General features: G+C 41.8%; 1 protein-coding gene across 1 annotated transcript in view; it reads left to right on the forward strand.

Moving 5' to 3' along the window:
* The window catches only part of DPT (dermatopontin), a 70850-nt gene that overhangs the window by 15795 nt on the left and 29214 nt on the right, over positions 1 to 25841 (forward strand). The window contains exon 2 of the mRNA XM_030203852.1: positions 15213 to 15338. Coding sequence (XP_030059712.1) covers positions 15213 to 15338 — 126 coding nt within the window. The remainder of the gene's footprint in view (positions 1 to 15212; positions 15339 to 25841) is intronic.

Consider the following 25841-nt stretch of genomic DNA (forward strand, 5'->3'; position numbering starts at 1 on the left):
GACATCGGTGCAGAAATTGTGTGTGGTTTCTATGCGGCCCCGGGAATATGAGCACAAAAATATCGGCACTGAATCTTGTACTATAAATATGCAACTTTCTGAGCCTATTCTATATAGGACACGCAACTCAGTCCACCCTATACAGAATACCAGTCAGCGCAATTTTTTTTTTGCGCCAAAGTTCGAACGCCATTTACAGAATCTAAACATTTGGACCCAATATTCAGTTGGTGGCAGGCAGCACTTTTGCTGCCTGCCGCCAGCATTAAACCTGGATATTCAATGTCGGGCCATATCCAGCCACCGGCATTGAATATCCATTTTTTGGCTGCTAAAGTTAACTGCTGTTAAGCTGATATTCAGCGCTGACCAGTTAAGTTGTTAGTGGTTAAAGATAGGACTGCTGTTTATGCAGTTAGACTTAAGTGCTAAACATATCCAGTTAGGCACTGAATATCCGCACCTAACCTGATAAAATGCGTGACATAGCCGGTTTAGCAGTAGGTGCTAATGGCAAATATTCAGCGGAAAATAACTGGTTATATCGCCCGCTGAATATTTCTGGTTAGCTGCAAAAATGCTATTTAACCGGTCAGCAGCTGTTTCTGACTGATTAGTGCTGAATGTCAAGGGGGGGGGGGGGGGGGTTGGATTTTGCACAGTTTATAGAATACCAACTTTGAGCAGTTACCTGCATCACTGCTAATTACTACAATTAACACCAATTATAGTCAATAATACCAATTAGCAGCTCTATATTCAATTACATGCTAACGTAAAGTTGTGTTTGCAAATTTATAGATTATGGGGGGTTAACTCATTATTAACACAGGTTAGTTAATTGAGCCTAAGTTTTAGACCTGATTGATTCTCCAGCATTCTCCTTGAATAAGTACCTCTTAATTCTGTTGGGAGAAGTTTTGTGTTTGAAGCAGGATCAACTGAAAAGCAGCAAGTGATGCCACTCCTACACCCTAAACATCCTATGAGGGAAAGGACAAGCTGAGATTACAGGGTCCTTTTACTAAGCTGCGGGAAAAGGGGGCCTGCGCTAGCGTCAGCATGTGTTTTTGACATGCACTGAGGTCCCCTTTTACCGCAGCAGGTAAAAGGCTGGCCATTTCATTGGGGAGCCCTTACTACCACCCACAGAGGTGGCGGTAAGGGCTCCTGCGCTAACTTGGCGGTAACCGATTATCGCTAGTTAAGTTCTAGTGCTACAAAAATCTACAAAATTACTGTAGCACCAGAAATGGTGCACGCTGGGGGTGGGCACTACCGCTGGGCTCCTGTGGTAGCCTGGTGGAAGTTCCGGATTGGTGCGCAGTAAGCCCGTTGATGCACGCCAATCCTTTAGTAAAAAGGGCCCTGTGACACTACTGCTGGGGAGCAGCCATCCTGGGTCAGCAACGTATTTTCCAGTGCAGATGATAAAACCCTGAATAAAAGAATAAGGGGTCCTTTCACTAAGCTGTGGTAAAAAATGGCCTTAGAGTGCCCTTGTACAGGTTTTTCCTTTTGTGCTAAGGCCATTTTTACTGCAGGAGCACTGACCGACATCTATTTCGTAGACCGTAATCCTATGCTAACCAGTCAGTGTGTGGTAACGAAGATATGCTGATTATTGCTGGAATGCCTACTCTCTGCCCCCAGACACTCACCTCCAACAAAAATCGCAAAATATTTTTTAGCACGCGGACGGTGAATGCAGATTTGGAACTTACCACAGGATGCCTGAGCGTGTTCTGCAGTAAGTCATTTTAAGCTGTGGAAAGGATGCACTAGCGCTAACTGCGGCTTAGTACAAGGATCCCCAAAAAAGCCAAGTTAGCAGGGATTTCCTTCTCGCCTCCTCCACCATCAGAGAAGTCTACAAAAAAAAAAAGTATTATACACTGCTAACACAATCTTAAACTGTACCAATAGTTTGATGTTAAAGTGCATCATGGTACGGTGCAGGAAGCCTGCAGCTAAGGGCTCTGACAAACTAGTAATTAAACCCTGTCAATCCCATATGCACTCCATGACGCATTTAAGCACTTTGTTAGTTCTAATCTGTTCTGCATCAGGAGGCAAAGCATGCCGTCTCCTTTCAACTGCAAATCAGGCCCTGTTTCCACTATAAGAACCAGTTCTGTCCAGTGACTATTCTTTGCGATAGAGAAGTCAATCACCATATTCTTGCATTTCAGCAGCACTAGTCAATTATTTAGTGAACCACTTCAGCCAGCACAGATAGTGACCGCTATGCTGGCTCACGCTGTCCTATCCATTTTAAATCCAGCAGTTTCCTGCTGCTCCTTTGGTCCTACAGCCTAATCCAACTTTGCCCCGACTGTTAGCCAAGACTCTGGTGGCGTACGTTATTTTTGCAGCTATCTAGGGTTGAAACCCTCAAGCCTTATGCTCCTTTCCCCTACCTAAGGGGTCCTTTTACTAGGTTGCGCTGAAAAACGGCCTGTGGTAGTGTAGGCACGTGTTTTAGACGAACCTATAAAATGCCTTTTTTCAGTGCACCTATAAAAATGCCTTTTTTAACATTTTGACCGAAATGGACGTGCGGCAAAAAGAAAATTGGCGTGCATCCATTTTGGGTCTGAGACCTTACCACCACCCATTGACTTAGTGGTAAGGTCTCACACGTTAACCGGGCGGTAATGGTCTAAGCATGTAGAATGCCTTTTACTACCCGGTACCACACACCAGAAAATAATAAGTATTTTCTTTTGCACGTAGGGGACGTGTGTCAAAAATGAAATAACTGCCCGGGCCACGCGGTAGCTGGGCGGTAATTCCAAATTCACTTGCGTTGGGTGCGTGTAAGGCACCTAAGCAGCTTAGTAAAAAAGCCCCATAACTAGCTACCAATAACAGTCCTTTAGTACTGGTGCCCTTCTGAATAAGCCAGCAGGTGTCACTGTAGAGCACTAGTGGAGACCTGATCCCCATGGTAGTGAACACTGTCTCCAAAGTGTTTTTTTTTCCACATTTTAAAGTGTGTGGTCCTTTGTGGGCTGAGGGGGAAAACATGGCTGTTACAGACAGTAAGACTATAACATATGGAATAGTGGTGAAGGTGAGAAAACAAGGGAAAAGCATGTTGCTAAGACAAAAAATGATCACTCAGTGCACCATGAGGAAAGACAAAATCTATAACTTTCTCCTCCACCCTCTTCTGTTCTAGTATTTCCTTGAGTACTATGATTTCAGTACACTTAGAATTCTTAATCTTGCCACTATGATTTCAGTTGAAGCAAGGTCCCTATAATAAACTGCGTGTGAGGTCTAGCCACATTAAATAGCCTAGATTATACTTTCAGAATAGTGGCATTTTCTAATCCACCCTACAGTCTCCTAGACTCAACAAACTTTTTCCTGTCATTTCAAGATACTTATCTACTTTGCTAAAGGAAACAGCTACCCAAAGATGTAATATAATTTGGACATTTATATATCACATTTTCAGAGTAATTATCCATTCAAATGTGGTGCACATTCAGTACTAGAGGCTTGTTGTTCCAAAGAAGTGGGATACATTCAGACACAATTTCAGAGCATTTAGGAACCAGTGATAAATGGTTTGGTAATTTTATAATTAAGATAACCTGTCCTCAACATGTTTTCAAGCATGCAAGTTCTCTCTGTTCTGGCACACAGGGAAACAATCTGTACCATAACAATTTATTAATTCAACCTCCCCTGCAGACAGAGTCAATCTGGTTGCATTAACTATTGTGTTTTTATAGAAGCAAGATATGCTGGGATGTTTTTGGTTTATTTTTCTAATATTAAGGTTTCAGTAATGTTTTCCATGTGCTGCAAGTTTTAATGTTTGGCAACATATCACAGTTTTCAGTGTTCCTTTCTGAAATATGGCACAGAAAACAGGTTGTCTAAATTCAACTGACAAGAGCAGATTCCTATCCTCCCTCCCCCCCCCCCCCCCCCCCCCCAATCTCCCAGCTCTAAAAGATATCATCACAATTTGTATTCCTGGCTTCATATTATGGTGATCATCATACAGCATTAATGCCCACCCATTGAACACTAATGTTGCCTTGCTCAGGGGTAAGCAACTGGTAAACATTGTACAAAGATTATACTGTATCGATAATTGTGAAAAACAAAAGTGATTTAAACACAGATCTAGGCAGACAGGACTACTTGGTACATAGACCCTACTCAGTCTCTGGAAGGGTTGACAACTAGATCCAGATTCGCCCAACAGGATTGATCCAGTTGTGGGTTTCACCCATTGCATGCAGGGACTTGTAGTTCTGATTTCCCCATTGCATTCCTTAAGAAAAGCAAGACTACAAGCCCCTGCATTCAATGGGGTAAACCTAGGACTGGATTAACCCTGTTGGGCAAATTTGGATCCAGTTGCCAACCTTAGTCTCTGCTCTTTCCCTATCCCTGCCACTAAGGTCCCTCCTAGGTCACTATCTCCACATGGGTTTGTTTTACATGTACCACTAAAAAAACAACACTTTTGGATCCCTATGTGTCTATTCCAATCATGTTTTAATTCAGTCACCATTTCTGTTCCCACCACCTGTACTGGAAGTTCCTTCCAGATGGTCTATCATGATCTCAGTCAAGACTAGTACTATACATGGTGGGGCCCACAGCCTCTTTCAGCTTCAGATAAGCTTGAGGCCCTGTGTGACATGGGAGCTCAGGGCAATGACCCTGATTGCCTGTTTCTAATGCTGGTCTTTCTCAGTTTCCTCCTGTTCCTTTGGGTTTCAGGCTCATTTAGATCTGAGTTCTTCTGGAGCCTTCACTCACAGCTACCCATAATTTAACCCTCTCTTCCCCTCTACTATAGAGTATACTTAGGATTCTTAATCTTGCCACAAGAGGCATAGGTTATGCATTCTTTCTGTCACCCTCTTTTCAATTACTGCCCCTTCTAAGATGTATACACTAAGGGGCAAATTCTATAAAGGTCACCCAAATTTGGTGCCAAAATGCAGAGCACTGAGCGTGAATTCTATAATGGCACCTGGATATGCAGGAGTGTAAGTCCACATTTGCACGCCAACAATTAAGTTCTAATGCTATATAATAGGCAGGTGTAATTGTGAGCACATAAATGTTACACTTTAGCGCAAAACTTTATAGTATTCTGCACTCCAAAAGGGAGTTCACCATTGTGCCCTCCACATGTTTACATGGCAGCAGGCGCTTCTGGTGGTAGAGTGGGTACTTCAGCATTCTATAGAGTGGGACTATAGCACTCTCCTTTTAGGGGAGCAGCAATCCCTGATGGCCCAGGATTTAGCGGCCCCTCAAAGCAGATTCCTCTACAACGCTCTTTTGCTCATTATAAAGTGATCCTTTCCTGTTGGGTAGCAGAAGAGCCCCCTTCACACGAGCAATTGCTAATGGATATGAGAGAGCTGGCCCTTTTTGAAACTCGGATGTACAAACAATCCTTCCACCCCGATAAGTGATGCTATACCGCCTTGTGGCGCCAGTTTTTGCATCTAGTTTCTGTTTAGTTTAAACCTGCATATCATGGGGGGGGGAGGGATAGGGAGGGGGTGCGGCTGTTTGGTTGTATGGCAAGTAAGGCTAAGGCGTGATTGCGATGGATGTTGTGGGTATGAAGGCTGATTTGTCTGTTGGGGGGGTTGTCTGAAAAATATAAAAGCACAACAGTTTAGTACAACACATATTGCATGGGGGGATATTATTCTATCTCTCTACTATGCTTTGTTAATTGCAGTGCATTAGCTATTGTTTTTTCTGATTCTTGCAATAAAATATATATTTTTTAAAAACCATAGTATTCTATAAGTTATGAGTGTGTGGGACCTATCCTTAGCTCTGCCCACATTTATACCTCCCTCCCCTTGTAGTTGTACGCTATGTGGGTTGCGTGTTAAGCTAGCAGAATACCACTTAGCACCCAACCAGCAATTATACACATGAATGTTATATTCATGCATGTAAGCATTAGTATTCTATAGTCTTTGCATGCAAACCTAAGGTTATAGAAAGAGGGTGTAAGTGGGCAGTAATAATTCTTGCCCTATCTTAAATAGAGGTTTTGAAGCTAAAGAGAAACTACCTTTCTGTACCATACAGTATTTTAAAAGCAGGGACAGGAAGAAATAATGTTCACCTTGTACAAATAAAGACTAACCGGCCGATATTTAGCACCATTTAACCAGCCAGGAACAACTCCTGGCCAGTTAAATAGCACTTAACTGGCTAAGCGCTAATATTCAGTGCGAGATAGCTGGTTATCTCCGCTGAATATTACCACTTAGCACATAGGGCTAGATTCTATTTATGGTGCCTGAAAAATCCACGTGGTAAAAAATACACTTAGGCATATTCTCTAAAGTACACCTAAATGTTATAGAATAGGCTTAAAGTTCCATGCGATATATTGGATAATGCTGAGCGCCTCTCCACATGACCAAATTTGATCACATCCATTTAGGCCACGTTTTACGTGACATAAGTCCCAATGCCCAAATTAGGCACAGAGCAGGTGTATTCTATAACAACGTGCATAGATTTTCAAAATGCCCGTAACCCACCTATTCCACACCCATAATCACACACCCCTTTTCAACTGTGTGACTTGGAATTTATGCGCACCACGTTACAGCATATGCTTAGCAAGTTCTGCACGTAAATCGTAATTAATGCCAATTAGTGTCGATAATTGCTTGTTAACATCCAATTAACAGTGCTGATTAGCTAGTTAACCAATTAAGTTATGCTCATTGTTATAGAATACACTTCGATATTCAGTGCCGGTCATCGGAAATGGCCAGGCATTGAATATCTGGGCTCAGTGCCGATCGCGGGATTTAGCCGGCCTGTCTCCTGCGGGCTGAATAAATGGCCAGTAAGTAACTATTTAAAATTGTTAAGTAGCTTTTCCACAGTTCCTCCAGAGCAGCCATATTGTTATCACAAATCTTAAAGTAACCTCAGATTCACTAGTTTTCATTGGTACCAGTCACAAATAATATCAAACAGTGTGTTAACCAATCAGGCTATGCTGTCCCAAACATAGCTGTGGTTTAGAAAAATTGGTAAGAGACCTGCTAAAAAGATTTTTTTTAATTAAGGGGGTAATATTCAACCGGCGACAATCAGAGTTTTCCTAACCCCCACCAGCGGTTAAACCCAGATATTCAATGTCGGGCTATGCCTGGGCTTCAGCATTGAATATGTGGGTTTTGCAGAGCTGGCTAACACATAGCCAGTACTTGGCAATGGGTTACTGTATAAAGGTAGGACCAATTTTTATGTGGTCCTATTTATGTGGTTAATCTGGCCAGCACTTAATTGGTCAAGTGCCAACTCCACGCCCAGAACATCCCCCAAAATTACCGATTTGCAGGCTATTTTCAGTGGCACTAAGGGTCTATATATGGCGCCTAAAAAAATCGGCACTGAAATCAGTGCTGACTAAGCATATTCTATAATCAGCACCTAGATTTAGGCACCAATTATAGAATAAGCTTAGTTGATATCTCAGTCCTAACTGCTTACAGTATTTTTTTTCGTTTTAACAGTTTATATTGTCATTTTATGAAGATTTTACAAATATTTTTGTGCTATATAGACCCCTAAATTATAAAGCTATAAATAAAGTACAAGGAGTTAATTTTCTATGACTAGAATTTGCCTAGTGAAGGCCCATTGTAGGCAGATCCCTGCTCACTTCACTTGTTCTCAATTGTGCAGTTTATTTGGTACATTTTCTTTGGATCATTTAGCTCACCTTGATTTTAATTGTTTGTAAAAGGGTTTACAGCCCTGATGCTTAGCTCCTGGCCTCTGAACCATTGCTGCAATGACCAAACTGGGTGTCAGAAATGTTTCAAATGTTGCACAGTCTCTGCTTAGGACTTGTTCTCTCAGTATCACAGTATTTTCTTGTTTTAAACTGAGCTCAGAGTATTATGGGATCTGTAGTTCTGCATTTCCTCCATTAAAAAAGGACAGGTAGACTTTTAAAATGATATCCAAGTAATATATAGCTCACTAGTGAGCTATCAAAAATATTTTAAACCATAAATTGTAGCATTGCATATTTTTTTAATAAGTTCATCATTTTTCTTATATCTTTTTTAATTAACATGGGGGAAAGACCTCAGAGACAACTATACAGAGAGCGTGAGCTGCCTGTTTCATTCATTCTCAATCACTGGTCACAAAATCCCTACTTTTTCATCAATATAATATACTCAAAAATATTCAGTTCAGTCAAATATGTACAGCAGCTGATAGCTTTTTAATAATAGACTGTGGCTATGATGTTCTTCATTCCTGACACTGGCCAGTGTTTTATGGTAAGCTGCTTTATTTATTTGTTTGTTTGTTTGTTTGTTTGTTTATTTATTTATTTATAGCATTTATATCCCGCTCTTTCCCGCTCGATAGCAGGTTCAGTGCAGCTTACAAAGCATGGTACAAAGTATCATAGAGATAATACAAAGTGTGGTACAAAGTATCACGGAGATAATCCAGTTATAGACAGTAGGACAGTAGGAAGAGATATGGGGGAGAGGATTGGAGTATGGGTAGTGTTAGTGGTGTGGATCAGGTTTGAGAATTAGGTTGGGTTGTTTGGGTATGCTTGTTTGAAGAGGTAAGTTTTCAGCAGCTTTCAAAAGGGTAGATGTTCATTTGTTGTTCGGATATGTCGAGGTATTGCGTTCCAAAGTTTGCTGCCTATAACGGAGAAGTTGGATGCATAATAGGTTTTGTATTTGAGGCCTTTGCAATTGGGAAGATGGAGATATGATCAAGAAGATTTGGACCCGTTCCTGGCTGGTAGATCGATCAAGTCGGTGATGTAGTTTGGGGATTCGCCATGGAGGATCTTGTGGATCATTGTGTGGGCTTTGAGGTTTATGCGTTCCTTGATAGGGAGCCAGTGAAGTTTTTCACATAGTGGTGTTGCACTTTCAAAACGTGATTTGCCAAAGATGAAGCTGTATTTTGGGCGGTTTGGAGTTTTTTTATGATTTGGGTTTTGCAACCGATGAAGATGCTGTTGCAGTAGTCGGCATGGGTGAGTACTGTGGATTGTACTAGATTGCGGAAAGTTTTCTGTGGGAGGAAAGGTTTTACTCTTTTCAGTACCCACATCATGTTGAACATCTTCTTCGTCATGGCTTTTGCATGAGTTTCTAAGGTTAGGTGGTTGTCTAATGTTAATCCTAGGATTTTTAGATTGTCAGATATTGGGATTGTAACGTCGGGGGTGATCAGAGTGGTTGGGAGCAGAGTGGTGTGTTGTGATGAAAGGATTAGACATTGAGTTTTTTCTTTGTTCATTTTCATTTTGAAAGCGTTGGCCCAGGATGTTAGGGTGTTCATGGCACTGAATATTTTCTCCGAGATTTCTGTAAGGTTGGATTGGAAAGGGATGAATATTGTGACGTCATCAGTGTAGATGAAGGGGTTAAGGCCAGATTTGGATAGGGATTTGGCCAGAGGAATCATCATAAGGTTGAAGAGGATTGGGGATAGAGGTGATCCTTGGGGGACTCCGCATTTTGATGGCCACATAGGCGATATTGATGAGGTTGATTTGACCTGATATGATCTGGTGGTGATAAAACCTTTTATCCACTTAATGATGTTTCCGCCGATCCCTAGTTTGTCCAGTAATTTTGTGAGAATATTATGATCTACCATGTCAAATGCACTGGATAAGTCGAACTGCAGGAGAAGTATTTTGTTGCCAATTGAAATTTCCTGTTTGAACCTGGATATCAGGGTGAGCAGTATTGTTTCTGTGCTGTGTGCAGGTCGAAAACCCGATTGTGATTCATGTAATATGGAGAACTTTTGAGTGAATTCGTTAAGTTGGGAGGTCACTCTATTTTCCATCAGTTTGACTAGAAGAGGGATGGAGGCCACAGGTTGATAATTGGTGATGTAGAATATTACCATGTTCGGTGGGGAAGGAGCCTTGTTGAAGTAGGAAATTTAGGTGGGTGGTGAGTTCTGTGATGAATCGTTCTGGGGCATTTTTCATAAGATAATTAGGGCATGGGTCCAGGTGGCAGTGGGACTTGGAGAGTTTGGATAGTGCTGAGGAGACTTCCTTAGTGCTGAGGGGGGTAAAATTTGTCCAGTAGCGATCTGCTGGGATCTCTTCAGATTCGGGGTCCAGTTCATCAAGGAAAGGGCACAAGTGAAATTCATGGCAATTCTTTTCATAACAAATACCAAGGAGCCCTTAACACAACATTTGCCTATTAACTGTTTTTAAAATATATATTTTTGTAGAGGGGTGTGTCATGGGCAGAGAGTGGGCATTCCTGTGCTGTCTGGCTAGCGTGTTCTGATTAGAGCATGCTAATCGAGCATGCTAAGGGGCCTTTTACTAAGCTGTGGTAAGAAGGGCCTTGCACTGGTGCCAGGGGCCATTTTTGCCATGTGCTGAGGTCCTTCTTACCGCAGTGGGTAAAAAGGCCAAAAAAAGACACGGTTATGTGGTAAGATTGCTCTTACCATGTGGCCTTGCGGGGGGAGCACTTACTGCCACCCTTTGAGATAGCAGTAAGGGCTCCCACGCTAACCCAGTGGTAACCGGGTAGCATGCAGCACTGCCCAATTACCGCAGGTTAACCCCTTACGGAAATATTTTTTTAATATTTCCGATAGCGCCTGAAATGCTGCATGCTGGATAATTGTTTGCAGGGCTTACATGCTAATGGCAACATTAGCGCATGATCTGAAAATGTAAAAGAATTAAAAAACCCTTAAAACTGCCGCATTAAATCTAGGCTTAGCATGCAGAAAAATCCCATGTTAGAATGAATTAAGGCCTAAATTCTACACATCGTGCCAAAAAATCAGTGCTGAGAAAAGGGCTTTTCTATATGCTGCCCTTAAAGTTAGGCAAGGTTTATAGAATAGTGCTAATGCCTGGGAATCGTGCCTAGCTTTAAGCATGGCACCAACTGAAACGTTGGGAAATGTAAGAATGCCCCCATTACGCCCATGACATTTCCATTTCCGTACACCCTTTTTCAGATTACGTGTAAATTTTAGGCGTAGATCCCACACCTAAAGTTATGCATGTAAATGCCAAATAAATCTAATTTGTGCCAATAACTGCTTGTTAAAACCAATTATTAGAACTAATTAGCTTGTTATTAAATTACATTTGTGCATGCAATTTTTGACAACTTTTATAGAATTAGGGGATAAACCTAGATTTTAGCAGCAATCAATTTACAAAACATTTTCCCCCTTCTCAACAGAATAAAGCAATTCAAAATGGCAGCACTTTAAAAAGATGACAAGTGTCACATGGTCTATTAGAGCCAATAGAGTCATAGTGGAGGAGTGGCCTAGTGGTTAGGGTGGTGGACTTTGGTCCTGGGGAACTGAGTTCAATTCCCGGCACAGGCAGCTCCTTGTGACTCTGGGCAAGTCACTTAACCCTCCATTGCTGCATTGAGTCTGCCATGAGTGGGGAAAAGTGCAGCGTACAAATGTAACAATAAAAAAATATGATAAAATTCAAAACATTTAATGGTACTTCTCAAACATCTAATACAACCTATTTGATCTGTAAACCAATGGCTCTATGTCAATACTAATCAAAAGATGTTTTCATTTCTGATATCAACAACTTACCAAATGGAAAATTGGACAAAGGAACTTTCCAAATCATTCCCCAAAAATACTTTTAAAAAGCTTTACAAATAATGTCTTCACTCGATATTGGTATTCAAACCAAAATGTTCTATGGTTTTAAAGAAAAAAAATCAATCATTGCTCATGGTGTAACAGCATCTTTTCCTGATTCCTTCCCCTTTTGTTCAGTTTAACACTATTGATAGCAGAACATTTCAAAAATTCAAAGCATTGCAAGAGTTTTAAAAAAATGGGATTCCATTGGTGCTTCTAAATGTTCTTTTTGAGAGTACTGCTTTGTTCAGACATGCAAATGCCTGGAGACCTTGTGGTTTTCCCAACATAATAAAAGATTACAAGGACGTTAGCCATGTAAGTTACAAAAGAGGAATTACAGGTAGCGAACTCTCTTAAATCATACCATTTGCCATTGTGTGAATGAAGGAAAATTTCTATTTTAATTTAATATTTATTCAAACTTTCAGCAAACAAAAATCCACTCAGGAATGCAGCTCAAAATTTTGAGTCCATTAAGAACAGGAAATGAAACAATAGTAAACAAACAATTAATTGATAGAATTTCATCTCAAAAAGGAGATTTTCTGTATGGAGCGTTTTAGCTTGGTTTACCCAAGGAATACTTTCTATGCATTTACCTTGGTGGGGTTGCTTCTGCAGATCCTCAATCCTATTCCTATGACCCTGTAGACACTTGTAAGATTCTTTTCTTATTACTATACTTGGTTGATACATTACTGTTTGACTGAGCCAGTTTTTTTTCTCTCTACCTCCTACACATAACAAATTATTCTATTAGTCCCCAGAAAGTCTCTGGAGATAAATACTTAGAAACCTCTCCTATCCTTGAGAGATTTCCAAATCAATCCTGCTCCTTTCTGTTGGAAAAAAACCTTTACTTCCCCTCAATCTACTACTACTACTACTACTTGACATTTCTAAAGTGCTACCAGGGTTACGCAGCGCTGTACAATTTAACATAGAAGGACAGTCCCTGCTCTAGGAGCTTATAATCTAAAAGACAGGTGTACAATCTAAAACAAGTATGGTTCATGCAGTGGGCTGAGAACCAGGGGAACTAAGTTCCATTCCCACTGCAGCTCCTTAAGATTCTAAGCAAGTCACTTAGGGCTTCTTTTGCAAAGCCACGCTGCTGATTCTCAGCGCGGCAAATGATTGATTCTGAATCTGAAGAGTGTCTAGCTTCTATACTTCTCAGCAGTGCAGTGGTAATTTTTCTTTGAAAAAAACAAACAAAACGAAAAGGTAACAAGTCAGAGACATTCCAACTACAACGGATAAAACGGAGCAGGTTCAAAAAGAGACCAGTCAGTTACCAGGGATGACCTGGCAGACAATCAGCACTGCTTCCAGACATTTCTCTACATTCTCTATGATTCATCCCATTCTTTCATAAACAGGAAGAGATGCATCAGGCATGAACTAAAACAGTGTTTCTCAAACTAGCCCTGGAGTCCCCCTAGTCAGTCTGGTTTTCAGGATATCCACAATGAATATGCATAAGATAGAGTTGCATACGATGGAGGCAATGCATGCAAAGATATCTCATATATGTTCATTCCAGATATTCCGAAAACCAGACCGGCTAAGGGCTACTCCAGGACTGGCTTAAGAAACACTATACTGAGCCATTAACATTGAATTAAAGACTGAAATAACTAATAGACTAAAGGAATCCTTACATCATCAGATGAATAGGGATTCTATGCTACAATAAATTGTAGAAAAGTAAGTGCTGGGCCAGCCCCTGCTAAAGGTATCCAGTTCGATTCCTGGATCAGGCTTGTACTCACAGACCTTAGAAAGGAGGGAATTATGATAGTGTTAAGGGCAACATCTAATGGCCAGATCTAAAATTCATGGAGTTCTAGAAGCAGCCATGGTTCATGGTTTATAGGCTCAAAATCTTGCTGCAATGACCAGGCTAGGAACAGCGGGAGGATGGATCTATATAAACAGAACAAAACTCCCCAGTTCATATGAATAAAGGCTTAAGGCATGGTGTTCCAAATGAAAAGAAGAAAAAAGAAGAAAAGTGGAACTATTGTGCCTAAATAAATAAATATATATATATATATACAGATCCAATCTAGGACAACTTGAACTACTACTATTTAGCATTTCTATAGCGCTACAAGGCGTACGCAGTGCTGCACAAACAGAGAAGAAAGACAGTCCCTGCTCAAAGAGCTTACAATCTAATAGACAAAAGAGCTTACAATCTAATAGACTTGAAGATGTCCCAGGGTCTTTGCAACCTTAGCCATGTTTTGGAATATAAGAGGGGCATTAAGGAGGGTTGTGAGAAGAGCATAAGCAAATTTTTTCCATTGTACAGTCAATGCGCAGAGCCTTGCCTAAGAGATACCACACAGGGAAAGATCCTCCTTCAAAAGTGTTTACAAACACAAGTTTAACTGCAGGTAGGTTATATGACTGCAGGTGAATTTTCAGGTGTCATGTTTTTATAAGTGAATGTTGTGGTGGTATATCCCATACCACACTAGTCATATCCTGAAAAACATGTGTGTGATAAACTGTGGCCTCTTTCTATTTCAGAAAGCAGGAAAGGGCCTTATTATCCCCTTATTTATTTATTTATTTATTTATTTATTGCATTTGTATCCCACATTTTCCCACCTCTTTGCAGGCTCAATGTGGCTTACAATACATCACTCCTTCACCCCAAAAAACCAGAACCTTGAAACACTTATTAACCTTACATAGTATAATCTCTACCATGTTTGAGGGGCATGTTGGTTTATTGCCTCCCCAGATGGGTGTCTAGGTAAGTAAATCTCTATGGGGCCCCTTTTACTAAGTGGCGGTAAGTCCAACGAGGGCTTACCGCTCTCTAAACAGGAAGTACCACCAGGCTACCGCAGCAGCCCAGCAGTACTTCCCACCTTTAGCGCGCCATCATATCCAGTGCTACAAAAGTATATTTATTTTTGTAGCGCCGGAGTATACCTAGCGGTAATTGGACAGTGCTGCATCGAGTTATTGCAGGAGCCCTTACTTCCACCTCAATGGGTGGCGGTAAAGGCTCTCCCCTGAAATGGCAGCACGGCAAGTGCTTTACTTGCCGCACAGCCATTTACTGCAGGAAAGACAGACATCCCTTTTACCCGCTGCTGTAAAAGAGGGCCTCGGCATGTGTGAAAAACACATGCCAAAGCCAGCGCAGGCCCCCTTTTGCTGCAGCTTGATACCAGGGGCCCTATGTTGGCTAAGGATTAAATGGTTTTCTTCCTCATTCTTGTTGCCACAGAAGCTTCTGCTATTACAATGCTTACCTTCTATTCTATCCCTTACAACAACACCACATCATGTTTGCAGTGTGCTCCAGCTCTCAGAGTAATTAAACTCTAGCTACTGTGACAGTGCTGTGGAAGAGCCCTGGGCCAACTATTGTTTTTCATTTTATTTTTGACAGGAGTAAGATGCTATCTCTCTTCTAAAGAAGGAACAGTAGTACACAGGAGGTCTGTTAGATTTTCATTACTGACTCTTTTTTAAATTGTTTTGTGGTGCAGGTACCAGACTTGCTCAAACAACGGCCTGGTGGCAGGTTTCCAGAGTCAATACTTCGACTCGGTGCTGGATCGGGAGTGGCAATTTTATTGCTGTCGCTACAGTCACAGATGTCCCTACTCATGCTGGTGAGTCTCTAGTGCCTTATGATCTACAGAAACAGGCCATAGTGCCGTGTCAGACATCAATGTATCAACACTAGGAAAAAGTACAAATGAGCATGCAGTCCTTCATTTATGGGCAAAGAGGCAATAGAAGCAGAAGGACCCTCACAGAGTACTAAATACCTCACAGAAAAGAGACATACCTTGGCACAGAGGTGAGGTTCTATCATGAGACACATAAAATTACCCATCTGGAGATACTATCCTGGAAGAGACATCATGGAGGGGATCAGCTTGTTCTAGTTCAAGGCAGGTAGATCCAGTAAGGCAAGGGTAATGCATTTGATATACCTCAGTTTACATAACATATGTGGTAACATAGTAAATGATGGCAGATAATTTATGTTATATACAGGTACTTTTTCAGTCCTTAATGGGTTCACAATCTAAGTATTGCCCCTAGGGCAGTAAAGGATTAGGTGACTTGCTCAGGGTCGCAAGGAACTGCAATGAGAATTGAACCTAATTCCCCTGATTCTTAACTCACTGCACTAACCATTAAGCTACTCCTCCTGTCTTTCTAAGGGAAATCAGAACTACAAGACTATTTATACAGATGGGGGAGATGGGACCTGGGAAATTTTCTTTAGATTTAAAATTTAGAAACAAAATCTAATTTAAAATATTAGGATCATGCATCCCTTAGTTTTTTATGAGAACCACACTGTTGCTCTGCAGTCCCAGCAGTGACCCCAGTTGTCATCTGCTACCTGCCTCCAGCCAACTCTCATTCTTTCTTCCTTGTGGAAGCTTTGCAGAGCGACCACATGCCCATGAATTGCTTGAAGGCATCATGTTTACCCACAACAAAAAGTTCAAGGGGAAGAGCCAATCAATCCAACCCAGCAAATATTACCGCTTGCCAAAACTTTACTTTTCAGTTTTACTCAACCATAAGCATAAAGCAGCAAAAACAGTAATTCATAAAGAAAACAAAGGAGCCTATTACCTCAGCATGGAATTAAGGAAAAACCCTCCCTCCTGAGTCAGCATTGACCTCTATGCCAGCATACAGGAAGAAACCCTCCCTGAGTCAGTACTGTAAACCCTCCCAGCCCACTGTGCCAGCACAGAATTAGGGACAAACCTGAAGAGGAAACTGCACATTTTCTTTCCACCTCGAAACTAACTACCTGTTCCTCTGATCCTATTCTCACTCATCTACTTAGCACTATCTCTCCTATTTTCATCCCTTTTATTTGTCATATCCTCAGTCTTTCACTTTCCACTGCGAATGTTCCTGATGCCTTCAAACATGCTGTAGTCACACCACTCCTCAAAAAACCTTCATTGGACCCCACCTGTCCTTCCAACTATCACCCCATCTCCCTCATTCCTTTCCTCTCCAAGATACTTGAACGTGCTGTTCACCACCGTTGTCTTGACTTTCTTTTATCCCAAGCTATTCTTGATCCATTTCAATCTGGCTTTCGCCATCTTCATTCAACTGAAATAGCACTTGCTAAAGTCTCCAATGACCTGTTCCTGGCCAGATCCAAAGGTCTCTAGTCTATCCTCATCCTTCCTGATCTATCTGCTGCTTTTGACACTGTTGATCACCGCCTACTCCTTGATACGCTATCCTCACTTGGATTTCAGGGCTCTGTTCTTTCCTGGTTTTCTTCTTATCTTTCCCATTGTACTTTTAGTATATACTCTTGCAGATCCTTCTCCACTTCTATACCAGTATCAGTTGGTGTACCTCAGGGATCTGTCCTGGCACCTCTTCTTTTCTCCATCTATACTTCTTCCCTTGGTACTCGGATCTCATCCCATGATTTTCAGTATCACCTTTACGCTGATGACTCCCAGATCTACCTCTCCACACCAGACATTTCAGCAGGAATCTAGGCCAAAGTATCAGCCTGCCTGTCTGACATAGCTGCCTAGATGTCTCACTGCCATCTGAATCTAAACATGACCAAGACTGAGCTTCTTCTCTTTCCCCCTAAACTAACCTCTCCTCTTCCCCCATTCTCTTTCTCTGTGGATAACACTCTCATCCTCCGTGTCTCATCAGCTCATAATCTTGGGGTCATCTTTGACTCCTCCCTCTCTTTCTCTGCACATATTCAACAGACTGCTAAAACCTGTTTTTTCTTTCACTATAATATCAACAAAATTTGTACTTTCCTTCCTGAGCACACTACCAAAACCCTTATCCACACTCATCACCTCTCGCTTAGACCATTGCAACTTGCTTCTCACAGGTCTCCCACTAAGCCATCTCTCTCCCCTTCAATCTGTTCAAAATTCTGCTGCATGACTTATATTCCGCCAGTGTGGCTATGCTCATATTAGCTCTCTCCTCAAGTCACTTTATTGGCTCCCTATTAGTATCTGCATACAGTTCAAACTCCTCTTATTGACTTATAAGTGCATTCACTCTGTAGCTCCTCAGTACCTCTCCACTCTTATCTCTCCCTACACTCCTCCCCGGGAACTCCGTTCACTGGGTAAATCTCTCTTTTCTGCACCCTTCTCCTCCACTGCTAACTCCAGACACCATTCCTTTTATCTTGCTGCACCTTATGCTTTGCATAGACTTCCTGAGCCTGTACGCCAAGCTCCATCTCTGGCCATCTTCAAATCTAGGCTAAAAGCCCACCTTTTTGATGCTGTTTTTAACTCCTAACCCTTACTCACTTGTTCAGTACCCATGTTTTATCATTTCCACCTTAATAATTCCCTTTTCTCTTATTTGTCCTGTTTGTGTGTCCTAGTTAGATTGTAAGCTCTGTCGAGCAGGGACTGTCGCTTCATGTCCAGTGTACAGAGCTGCATACGTCCAGTAGCACTATAAATATGATAAGTAGTAGTAGTAGACAAACCCTTCTTTCCAAGCCAGCACTGACCCAATATTTCTACCTTTATCAGTATCTCAAATGCCAGGTTTGAGTGGTTTTCTTCACCACAGACTGTTATATAGAATGATGCAAACTTTGGTCTTCCAATTTCCCAGTTTGTGTTTCTCCAACTCTTAGCTTTCTAAAAATTCACAAAGGAAAAGAAAAACTGACAAAGACGAAAGAGACAATGGTAATTTCTACTTACTAAGTGCTGCAAAAATTACCTCCTGCTTTCTTTTTGATGAATACAAGTGACTGCTTCTTTTTGTTCAGACACTTAAGAGCATTGCTGCTGATACTCAGTACAGTGTTCAGAACTATAGAAACACACTAATTAGTGATATCTTGCTGTTGGCCTATTTATAAATTCCCACACATAACTGTAAGTACAGCACCGAGGTAACCTCTATTCAGATACTCCAAACATCCCCAAAAGGTTTAGGGGTCAAAAAGTGAAAAACAAATGTAAATGCAGAGGTCAGAGAAGCAGGAAATAAAAACATGTTGCTCAATGAGAGACCATTTCCTACTGTTTTATAAATTACCTTCTGCCTTGCCAAGATCAGTTCTCAGGAGCTATTCTATGATTAAATGTGTAAACCAACTTGAAAAAAAAGACTAGTCCTTATGTTACAAAAACATAACAAGAAGAGATGAGACATCAAATCGTTTAAACGCTTTATGTTCTAGGAGGCTGGTGACTCACTTGTTTGGGAAGCAAGCAGAAGGGGAAGAGGGGCAGAGGAGAAGTGATAGACCTGGGCTGCACAGATTTTCACTCTCCTCACGCTCAGACTCTCACAAATTCCTGTTTTTACCTCTCTCTTCCCCCACTCTCACTTATTTATTTTCTCCTTATATTGTCTCCCTCCTCACAAAACTCTTGCATGCTGCTCTGTGTGCCATGGAGGAGTAGCCTAGTGGTTAGTGCAGTGGAGTTTGATCCTGGGGAACTGGGTTTGATTCCCACTGCTGCTCCTTGTGACTGTGGGCAAGTCACTTAACCCTCCATTGCCCCAGGTACAAAATAAGTACCTGTATATATGTAAACTGCTTTGAATGTAGTTGCAAAATACCACAGAAAGGTGGTATATCAAGTCCCATTTCCCTTCCCTTCATTGCAGGAGTTGGTAAAAGTGTTTCCACACCTCTAGCAACTGTGGCTTTTTTTCATCCTTCTGCTTGGTCATCCTCATAGTGCCTGTCCTGCACTCAGCCTAACCTGTTAGTGCTGCATGATCCAACTCCTGTTCCTGTTTGCTAACCTGTGTTTTGGGAAGACCAAAAGAGATTCGCTGCCCGAGCCCCCACCTGTGCTACCTGAGCATCAGGAAGTTGGCAAGGTGCTCCAGCCTCCGACACCAGCATTTCCATGCATGCTCACTTCATACATTGAACTTAGCATGTGTGGAAGTGCTGGCATCAGAGGCTAGACACCCTGCCAGCTTCGTCACTGCTCAGGCAGCATGGGTAGGGCTCCGGCAAAGAATCTCTGTAGCTGGTGGGATGTGAGCATCCCCACCAGCAAATGTATGATTCAGTGGGGGGAGGGGGCACGGCAGTAGGGGAAAGGAAGAACAGAGATGAAATGTATGGCTCCCCCAGTCCACCCCTGGGTCCCCCCCAAAAATCAAGTTCTGGCCATGCCCCTAAAGTTGACCATTGTAATGCCAATTTTTAAAAAGGATTCCAGGAGCAATCTGGGAACTATAAATATGAAACTGATGGTGCCAACCAAAATGTTAGAAGCTATTCTAAAAAATAAAATTATTAACCATGTAGGTATGGCTTTTAATGGGAATTAATCAGAATGAGTTTAGCAAAGCAAGCCTTGCCTTACCAACCTCTTAGATTTTTTTTTATGTGAATAAAGCTGAGCCAATGCATGGATGTTCAAATCCAAATGTTACAAAGGCAGGATATGATATGAGACTGCAGTTTGTCCATATGGCAAGGAGGCATGGTCAGGGTGTGTTTTGGGTGGGAGTAGGGAAGGCCCAAAATATGGACATTCAGCTCTGATCAGAGAAGGGAAAGAGATGTCCAAGTCTAAAAAGATGGACATTTTTATTTATGCCTGGTACTTATCACATCCAGGTTACAAAAAGGTGCTCTGACTGAGTAGCTTTCCACTGAAGAGATTAGGGCATGACACCTGCTTAATTCCCCAGTGATTGCTGTCTCCTTCCTTTGAATGTGGAACAGGCAAGGAATACCAGGTTCTATGACAGCTTAATGTATTACGGACATTCTTAACAGACCCTCATGCAGGTCTGAGGAGTAGCCTTACGGTTATGGCATTGGGCTAAGAGCCAAGAGACCCATGTTCAATGCCCCCCCTCCCCCCCCCCTGGGGTCAGGTCTTATTTTTTTTAATTGTGAGCCCTCCAGGGACAGAAAAATACCTACTGTATCTGAATATATAAGACACCTGCAAGCCTGAAGGCTATTGAAGTAATGTATATTCAGGTATAGTAGGTATTTTTATGTTCCTGGAAGGCTCACAATTAAAAAACAAGCAAACAGCTGAAATGGGATTTGAACCTAGGCCCCCTGAATCACCATCTATTGCTTTAATCATTAGAGTAGTCCTCTGCTCTAAATGGATATCTGTATGGCCACAAAGTCATCCACATCCTTTGTGTTCCCTGTTCATAATTTGGACTTGCAGTTTGTAAAATGAATGTTCATGCTGGATGTTTCTAGTACATGGATATCCATCTCACATGTATTTTATAACAAGCTGTCCTGTTCTAAAATGCATGTGAGATGGACATCTATTTGTAATGTTCTGACTTGGACGTCCATTTTCTGAGTTGGACGTACTTTCTAAAATGCTGCTCCATGAGACTGGTGGACATATACCCCATCACAAGCACTCAACACTTTGTTTCCATTCTCTGTGCATATCACACTCTTTTTGAATTCCCTTATTGTTTTTGTTTCCATTGCTTCCTCCAGAAGGGTATTCCAGGTATCTTTCACTCTCTTAAAAAAAAAAATCCAGATATTGGTCTGTCTCCTTTCAACTTCATAGCATATGCCCTATTCTACAGCTTCTTTTCTTTTGAAAAGAATTCATCTGTACCATATCTGCTCTTCTTTTCCTCTCTTCCAGGGTAGACATATTTACATATTAAGGTCCTCATGTCTTCTGGTGCAGACCCCTCATCATTATGGCTACATTCTTCTGGTCCTCTTCAAACCTCTGTATATCTTTTCTGAAATATGGCCTCCAAAACTATAAACATCTGACAAAGTGGACTCAGGTCCTGGAAAACTCATGCTTCCATAAATTGGTTGGTCTATAAAGTGTCACGTATCTCAGTCTCATTAACCTGGCTACCGCTTTTAATTTTTTTTTAATCAAAACTCAACACAATTTTCCAAGTGAGGTTTTCCCCAATGACCTGTACAGGGCATTTTTACTTTTTGTCTGCTGGTTATGCCTCTCTCTATACAGCCTAACTTCCCTGTGACCACCATCTTGTCACACTGTTTCACATTTTGAGATCTTCAGATGCTATCAACATAAGGACTTGTCTTCTGGTCTGTGCACATCAGCCTCTCTCCTCCTATCACATACAGCTCCTTTGGATTTCTGCACTCCAAATTCATCACTCTGTACTTTTTGCATGAAATCTTAAGTAGCAAGCATTAAATTATCCTTCAAATTTTATAGTTCATGTATCATTTTGTCTATTCTCCAGAATTCTCTGGGGTGACTCCCAGGTGCACCACTCCAGGTACTGCTTGCCATTAGGTACATGAAACATTTTCTTTCTACAGGTTGTATTTTCTTTCTGCTATTCCCAATGACTCCAATACAATTTCTCTTTTTGATACTGTCTGTTCTCACTCTCTTTCTCCATCTGAAACCACTGTATATCTCAGGACCACATTGCCCACCTTCTGTTTTCATCACCTCACCATCCCTTTTGTCTTCTCCCTTCTTAGTTCTCAAGCTTCAATATTTTCTTCCTTTCATTCAACACCTCTGTTCTGTTTGAGTGCATCTCATCTTCGTCACTGTTGTCATGCCTCTCCTCTGTACTCTTTTGCTCATTCTCTTGCTCTCTACTGGGGATATCAATCCCATACCTGGTCCTCCAAATCAACACTCACCTTACTCATGCAGGTCATACCACAACGTTTCCAATCTAATTTTTGTTCCTCTCCTTTCCCCTTCTTATCTGCCTTTCTCATGTACCCTGTGGAATGCCCACTCTGTTTCCAACAAGCTTTCCTACATGCACAACTTCTTTATCTCTTCTACTCTCCATCTGCTTGCACTAACTGAGACTTGGCTTTGCCCTGAAAACTCTGCTTCAGCTGCTGCCCTGTGTCATGGAAGTTACCTTTTCTAACATACATCTCGCCCAGTTGGCCACAGAGGTGGTGTTGGGTTACTACTCTCACCTTCATATAGATTTCAACCTCTTCTTCCACCTCAGTCTCACTGCTTTTCTTCCTTGAAAGTCCACTCCATCCATCTATTTACTCCTCTACCTCTTTTAGCAGTAATTTATGGACCCCTGATGTCCCTTTCTTCTGTTCTCACCGACTTTGACTCCTGGTTTTTCTTCTTTTTTGAAACTTCATCTCCTTCTCTCATTCTTGGGGATTTTAACATTCATGCTAATGATCCCTGTGACTCATGCCTCTCAGTTTATTGCTTCAATATCCTCCTAAATCTTCAGCTGTGCTCCACTATCCCTACTCACCAGAATGACTACTGTCTTGATCTTGTCTTCTTTTCCAACTGCTCACTCTCCACTTTCTGCACCTCAGTTCTTTCCCTCTCTGACCATCATGTGATAACTTTCAAACTTAAACACCCTCCCTCCCCCCCCCCCCCCGGTCCCATCCAATCTCCACCTACACATTTAGGAATCTTCAGGATATTGACTCTTGCACTCTCTCCACCAGTGTTTCATCCCTCTTCTGAAACACTATTATCCAAGTACTACCTAGACTGTGAACCCAATAGGAACAGACCCAGTACCTATAAAGTGAAGCTGTAAACTGCTTAGGTCTGACATTGCTGCCTGGATGTCTTACCGTCATCTGAAACTAAAAATGGCCAAGACTAAGCTTCTTATCTTTCCCCCTAAACCCACCTCTTCTCTGTCTCTGTGGACAACACTCTCATCCTCCCTGTCTTATCAGCTCATAACCTTGGGATCATCTTCGACTCCTCTCTCTTTCTTTCTCTGCAGAAATCCAACAGACTGCTAAAACCTGTAATTTCTTTCTCTATAACATTACCAAAATTTGTCCCTTCATTTCTGAGCACACTACCAAAAACCATATCCACACTATTATCACCTCTTGCTTATATTACTGCAACTTGCTTCTTACAGGTCTCCCACTAAGCCATCTCTTTCTCCTTCAATGTATTCAAAATTCTGCTGTACGACTTATATTCTGCCAGTGTTGCTATGCTCATAATAGCCCTCTCCTCAAGTCACTTAATTGGCTCCCTGTCCCTTTCCGCATACAATTCAAACTCTTTTTATTGGCTTACAAGGGCATTCATTCTGCAGCTCCTCAGTACCTCTCCACTCCTCTCCATCTCTCCCTACACTCCTCCCCAGGAACTCCATTCATCGGCTAAATCTCTTTTATCTGTGCCCTTCTCCTCCACTGCTAACTCCAGACTCCGTTCCTTTTATTGTGCTGTACTATACGCCTAGAATAGACTTCCTGAATCAGTATGTCAAGTTCCAACTCTGGCCGTCTTCAAATCAGAGCCCACCTTTTTGAGGCTGCTTTTAACTTCTAACTCCTATTCACTTGTTCAGTACCCATGTCTGTTTTTTCATTCCCACCTTACGTAATTCCCTTATCCCTTATTTGTCCTGTTTGTCTGTCTTGATTAGATAGTAAGCTCTGTCAAGCAGGGACTGTCTCTTACATGTTCAGTGTATAGCGCTACGTATGTCTAGTAGCCCTATAGAAATGATACGTAGTAGTAGTACTTTTCCTACAGAGGTGTCCTCTCTGTTGTAGAACTTCATGTCATCTGCAAAAAGGCAAAATCTCCTTCTAACCTTTCAGCATTGCTCACCAAGATTTTGAACAAAATCGGTCTCAGGACTAATCACTGAAGCACTCCATTCCTTACCTTTCTTTCTTCCAAGAGAATTTTGTTTACCACTACCCTCTTTGATCTATAAGTCAACCAGTTTAAAATCCAGTTCACCACATTGGGATCCATCCCCAGGCTGCTCAATCTATTCATAAACATCCTATATGGGACAGTATCAAAGACTGCTGAACTCCAAGTAGATTCCATCATGCACATATCCTCAAGCCAGTTTTCTAGTCACCCAAAGGAAGTAATCATTCAGATTCATTTGGCATGATCTATCTCTGATAAAACCATGCTTTCTCAGATTTACAATCTACTGAATTCTAGGTAGTTCACAATCTTTCAGTAGCGTCTCCATTACTTTCCCTATTATTCGAAATAGGTCAGTTTTGCACATGCGGGGGTAATTTTATTTGAAAGGGAGAAATGATAAGTAGTAGTAGTAGAGAGAGCAGCTCTTGCTTTCTCCCTCCTCCTATTAGAGCTGCTATGGCCTAGCTGTGCTTGAATAGTCAGCTCTATGCTCTGTAACACAGTCACAACAAAAGGAGATGCAAACACCAACTGCAAAGTAAGTGCAGATAAAAAGAAGCAGTGTGGCAGCTTAGAAAGGCTCAAGAGGTGCCCCTAACTGTAATCTTGCACTACTAGCTGGAGGGATCATATTTCCTTATCCCTAGTGGTAGTAGCGCAAGACAACCACTAGGGGTGCCATTTTGGAGGCAGCACCAAGCAGGCAAGAGTGAAGAGGGATTGCTCCTGCCCAGCACCCACTGGACCACCAGGTAAAGGGCCACGAGACCCTCACTGAAGTGGAATCCTCGGAGGGGGTGGCCTTGATCAAGGGTCTTCAGGGGGGGGTCATGATTATGGAGGGGCTTTGGGAGTGGTCTTCATTAGGGAGCATGAGGGGGGTTTACAAGAGCACTTCAACTCCTTTAAAATCGGGCCCGGGTGCATTAGCCCACAGCTTTCAGGCCTGATTCTCCTGAGCACATAGAATAATGCTGTTTGCAAGGTGACTGACAAGTAGCATTATTCTTTTACCATGAGATTCAGCAACCTGCAGGACTGAGATACCACAGATTGCTGAATCCCGTGGTAAATCAAGGTGCAATAAAAGTTCACCTTTTACCATGGTTGATAACTTTGCCCCAATTGTATCTGTGCTTATATTTGGTGAATCTCTTCATAAAGGTAGTTAATACATAAATCCCAATAATTTGTTATATCACATCATATAAATGCTGAAATAGTTTTGTCTGCTGTTATTATAGGATCCTTTGCAGTTTGGGGAAAAAAATTGTACCTTATCTCACTTCAGTAAAGGTGTCTCTGTTATTAGCAAAGTATCAAATTTTCTCCCCCACTAACAGAAAGATCAGTGTTACTCACTCAGGGCCTCTTTTACAAAGCCGCGCTACCAATTCTCGGAGTGGCAAATGAGAAGAAGCCCATTCAATTCCTATAGGCTTCCTCACATTTGCTGCGCAGGAATCGCTAGCGCGGCTTTGTAAAAAAAAG

Source organism: Microcaecilia unicolor, chromosome 5 (assembly GCF_901765095.1).
Source record: "Microcaecilia unicolor chromosome 5, aMicUni1.1, whole genome shotgun sequence".
In the NCBI taxonomy this organism is placed as follows: domain Eukaryota; kingdom Metazoa; phylum Chordata; class Amphibia; order Gymnophiona; family Siphonopidae; genus Microcaecilia; species Microcaecilia unicolor.